The sequence below is a fragment of the Octopus sinensis genome, unplaced genomic scaffold, assembly GCF_006345805.1.
Source record: "Octopus sinensis unplaced genomic scaffold, ASM634580v1 Contig16442, whole genome shotgun sequence".
In the NCBI taxonomy this organism is placed as follows: Eukaryota; Metazoa; Mollusca; class Cephalopoda; order Octopoda; family Octopodidae; genus Octopus; species Octopus sinensis.
Window position 1 is genome coordinate 41,249 of NW_021834348.1, and position 5,660 is coordinate 46,908.

The 5,660-nt window shown below is 36.6% G+C and overlaps 1 protein-coding gene across 1 annotated transcript; it reads left to right on the plus strand.

Moving 5' to 3' along the window:
• Nucleotides 1-3,968, plus strand: LOC118761687. Its single transcript, XM_036499830.1, has 2 exons — nt 1-12; nt 2,899-3,968. The coding sequence occupies exon 2, from the start codon at nt 2,979-2,981 to the stop codon at nt 3,840-3,842; it is 864 nt and encodes a 287-aa protein (XP_036355723.1). The 5' UTR covers nt 1-12; nt 2,899-2,978; the 3' UTR covers nt 3,843-3,968.
• The last annotated feature ends 1,692 nt before the right edge of the window (nt 3,969-5,660 follow it).

The following is a 5,660-nucleotide window of genomic DNA, read 5'->3' on the forward strand; positions in this document are numbered from 1 at the left end:
GTGTGCTCTTCCTCCGCCCCGGGTCGCATTGACGCAGTACACGGATGCCGCCACTCGTACCTGAATATTGCCCTGTGTGGCACCGACTTCTCAGCCTTCCTGATCTGGGTGACATATTGTACCAAAATACAGCCTCGCTTGGTGAAATGTGACCCCTCTCTGCCATGGCCTTGATGGTACGATGATGCCTTTCCCCCACCCCATTTCCACTTGGCCGGTATGCCGCCCTGAAGAAGCGGTTGACCTTCCACCCATCAAGCATTTCTTTCAGCACATCTGAGCGAAATGCAGTGCCATTATCCAGAAGCAGTTCATCCACGGGGCCTCCTTCCAGGAATATCTCATTCAATACTTTCACAATTTCCTCTGCGGTCCCCGTCTTATATATACGAAAGAAGGTTTGAAAATGCAATTTCTAAAAGATGTTTATTTACTTTACCAGTTTCACTCTTTGGAAGAAGATTGTCAAAAGTAACATGTAGAAGTTTGGTTGCGTTAATTATTGGTTGTTACAAAATGCTACATTACATATATACAGTCTTTGGTAACACGGACATGTTAAGGACATAAGAAAGTTTAACAAGTTCCTCAAAATATTGGGCACAAAAGATTACAACATAAATAATCGTTCTCAAGAATATGTTAAAGATAGTTTCCAGAAGGAATTATTAAAAAGTTCAGTGGGATATTGGTATTGTATCTGTATATTCAAACATGCACAGAATATTATATATACATTCTTTGGTGACAAGAGCATGTTAAGAACATAAGAAAGTTTAACAAGTTCATTGAAATATTGGGCACAAAAGATTACAGTAAATATATTATACGTTCTCAAGATAATTTCCAGAAGGAATTATTAAAAAGTTCAGTGGGATATTGGTATACATGCACAGAATATTATGAGTTCAAAAAGGTTTACATTATAATAGTAGGGAAGCTAAAACTGATCTGTCCACCATGTTAACATAAAAGAATATTATCTCTTTCAAGGGACACTGTAGGTGTGTTTGGGTGGGGGGAAGGAGGAGTAATATGGAACTGAAAAGAATTTCTCCCATATGTCTCTCCTTCAAGCATCAATGATTTGGGGGATTGGCTTTAGAGGTCAGGATGGTTTCAATGTGTGTGTCTTTGTGTGTGTGTGTATATAGATATGTGGTGTGAATAGATGTGTCTGTGTGTTTGTAAAATCTGGTAGGATGGTGTGTGTATATGTGTGCCCGTTTGTCAACCATGTGTGTGATTGTCTTGGTGTTGTGTATGTGTGTGTATGTATGTGTGTGCGATTGGCATTTGGCATGGTGCTGCATGTGTATGTGTGTGTGTATATGTGTGTCTGTATGGAGGTCAAAATGGTGTGAGCGTGTGTCTTTGTGTGTGTGTATATATATATATATGTATACATGTGTTTGTGTGTGTGTGTGGACTGTTTTTCATTGGTCCCAGGGTCCATTGTGGTGTAAATAGATGTGTGTTTTTTTTTATTTGGTACGATGTGTATGTATATGTGTGCCCGTTTGTGTGTGTGTGTGTGTGTATGTGTGTGGTTAATGTTTGTTAGTGTGTTGCGTGTGCATTAGTGTGTATGTGTATGTTCTAATCTTTTGTGCCCAATATTTTAAGGAATGTGTTAAACTTTCTTATGTCCTTAACATGTCCCTGTTACAAATGTCGGTTCACAAATATCAAAATGTTTGACTAGGGTCTTGTTGATTATCTATCACTAGGGTGAAAACAAATTATGGTTAACAATGTAGGGAATTATCCAACTGCAATTGATCTAGGTAGTAGAATGTCTGGATATGGTCTAATACATTGTCTATTACTAAGGTAAGACCAAATTATGGTTAACCAAAGTAGGGAATTAGCTAGCATACAAGAACGATTTGAATTAAAATGCTGGCATTAATGGGTCGTAAGTATTCTTATAAACAACAGAATGTCTGATGGTAGTCTAATTTTAACAATCATTTTTCCATGTTTGCATGGGGTGAGCAAATTTACCATGGCAGATTTTCTACGACTGGGTGCCCATCCTGTCACCAACCCTTATCTGTTTCAGTTTAGTATTTCTCCATATTCAGACATATTGGTTTTAAATTATGGTAGAGGGCAGGCCTTTCTGAGGGGAGGGGGAACTTTGATGCATCAACCCCAGTACATGACTGGTACTTATTTTATTGACTCGGAAAGGATTATGGTTAAAGTGAACGTCGGCAGAATTTGAGCTCAGAGTGTAAAGACGGACAAAATACCGCTAAGCATTTTGTCTGGCATGCTAACAGTTCTGCCAGCTCAGCATCTTCCCATGGTCAGACAGATTTTCACACAACACTGGAAACGAAGAAGGATATTCATTTACAATAATCATACACTGTCAAGATAAGGAGACATAAACATGCACACACCCACACTCATGCATAGTATTAATAGAATAGAAGACAAGTAAGCTGTAGTTGAAGAGCCTTGCCCTAGGTGCCATGCAGTGGGACTGAACCTGAAACTTTGTGGTTGAGAGGCAAACTCCTTAGCCATACAGCCATGCCTGTACCTATAAGCTAGTAAAAACTGAAAAACTAAAAATTGCAGTAGAAGACTTTTTTTCTATTTGTTTATGGTATTTTATTACAAAGTTGTCATATTTTCACTTATTTCTTTTTATCATTTCTAGATTCGAGTTCTTGGATTCATTGCTGTGGTCAGCATCTTCTTTCTACTGTTTGCCTGGAAGCAATATTCTGTGAATAAAGAATATACAGGGACAACATTAAACAAACAAACCAAAAGTTTATAAATAATTCTAAGGAATTTCCAAATAATCAAGTGCATCATATAAATAAGAAAACTGTAAGCAAAAAGAAACAGGAATTGGTTCAGTTAAACAACAAAACTAAATATATATTTTTTACTGTGTTGATCATAGAGGTTGTGGAGGTTGGGGAGATAGACAGCATGGAATAATTTCTATATATTTAATGGCACAGGCCATGGGTCGTCGTTTTGGCATCATTATTTCAAGACTTTGTAATTTTACTAATTATCTTCAACCAAACAAAATTAACTGGACAATTGACCCAAAAGAGTTGCATGGCCTAAGAAGTCGTCACCTTCATTTGGTTGACAACAATACGTACATTTCCTCTTTACAATCAGCAGACTTAGAAATGCTTTACCCTGAAGATGTCCTCTATCTGACAACAAATCGAATCTATTTTCATGCCTTGAAACGGAATCCTCGCTACAAAGAACAACTGCATTGGGCATCAAAAATGTCATATGGAAATTTATTTGCTAAAATGATGAATTTATTGTTTCGCTTCAGCGATCATTTACAGGAAAAATTTGACAAATTCTTTGAAGTCAATATCCCCAGGCCAGATATACATCTGGTGTGTGCTCAGATTCGAATGGGACAGAACCCTAGTGTTCCAAGAGATTGCCCAAGGAATTCAATGTCAAGTATTCAGATTATCTGGAACTTGTTAAATAAGTACAAAATATTTGTGACAACAGACTCAGAAGTGGTACAGGCGATAGCTTTTAAAAAATTTTCTCCTCAAATTGTGTACACATCAGGGGGAATAATGCATATGGATCGGCCACGTAAGGAGATGAAAAACAAGTGTGATGGTGTAAGGAAGTCGCTTATGGACCAATATATTCTGAGTGAATGTGATACGTTGATAATAAGCCGAAGTGGTTTTGGTGAAAATGCTATGATGATGAGACAAAGAGAAAACAACCTGTTTTATTTTAAACATGGAGAAATACAGCAAATCAACAAAGAAAAAGTTTCTACCTGGTGGCCAAAAAAATGGTGTGGGGGAATTATATCTTGACAAACAGAATCTGAAAGTGACATCCATGTATCATCATCATGTCAAGATCTTAAGATACTGGATGCATAGAATTTCATTGGTCTTTCAATAAAACAGCTTATGAGGAATAAGGTATAACATACATAGCAATGGATTTTCCTTCAAAACCAGAATTTTTTCTTGAAATTCTACTGAAGAACTATTAAAATCTTCAAATTTCTATAGGCAACTTATATCATTGTTTTATGCCTAATTTCCCATGAATATCTGTTTGGATACTTTTCCTGAATGATGAACCTCAGGAAGATGACGAACCAAGTTCTAGTATGGGTCCACCATCGTATACAAGACTCATTTGCCTTGATACCTTTATTCCATTGATTTTATGTCCTGATGGAAATGTTCTCCATGCTAGTCACTTATGTCACCAAGATCTTTAGGGAATTCATCATGGTGGCTGTGGGCATTGTGCAGCTTTATGCTTATATTTGCTGTCAAGTTTTGAAAGTTCTCCAGCCATGTTGTCAACTATTTCAGCATAACTGGTTGCTTTCTTCTTTCCCAGAAAGTTATTTACAACTATTACAAATAAGTTTCATGTTTCATGTTCTCATCTTTCATAGATTTTCTGATTTGAGGCTCGTCAAATATTCCAGCATTTATCTTTTTGCTGCTCAGACTGGGAAACATGCTGCAAATATAGTGAAAAAATGGTTTGTCTTTATCCAGAACTTCAACAATCTGCTTCATAATACCAACTTTGATATGGACTGGATGAAGATATTTATTTTTTAAATAAATGCCTTGAATTAACGGTTTGTAGTGGTAGCTAGATAGTTGAATGATCTGTCTTGCAAGAAAGTTTGCAGAGTAACCTCCCCTCTCTAAGTTTCTCCAAGCATTTGTGTCAGGAGACACGATTCTTAATTATTCAAGAGGCTTAGCATTTCTCTTGGAAGTTTCTAGAATGTTTAGCGTTCCATTAATAAAAACAACTTGCTAACCCTGCTCCTTGCTTCTTAGTTGATTAGACTTAGAGCCATTCACATTATTCCTATGCCCGTCTATTTCTCTACGCCACATGACCGAAAGCCACCACTTAGCTGTTATTTCTGTATTTTCTATCTCTGAATTTTCTTGCATAGATTACTTCATTCAACTAGATTCTACAATTTTGGTTATGTAATAAAAATATTTTTATGCAGTAAATTTATAGAACTTGAATTTATATTTTATTTCTATTTCTAATAATGTACACGCAACCACGTCACCACCTGGTACTGTCTATATATAACCACTACCAACTCTTCAGCCACATTAAAAGACCCTGGAACTAACATTTTCTCTGGTCATTGTTTGATTATCCAATGTTTTTCCTTGGCTCTAAATTTCTGACACAATTTCCACAGACGATGCATTTTTCTGAAAATTGAGGAAAATTGCAAAATTTGTGGCGTTTTGGTATCTTGAAATCTAGGCATGATAATTCAACATTTCAAAAGCCTTCAAACCAAGTAAAAATCTCCTGACAATAAAATACCTGCTGGGTTGTGTAATTAAAATTGTTAAATGATTTCAAATGTTTGTCTTGCTCACCTTCATCACAAGGTATTGATTGCCCCAGGGATTCAGTGGAAAATAACTGCTCAAGGTACCATTCACTGGGATTGAACCCAAATCCATATGACTGATTTTCAACCATAACTTTTACCAATTTCCACGTTGGTGAAATCCGTAAGTTTGCTAACATGAGATAAGTCTCCCGTCTAGCAATGGCGCAAAAGAAAACGTTGGGTAAATTTTTAGATTAACACTTGCATGATTTTCACTAAGAAAAAG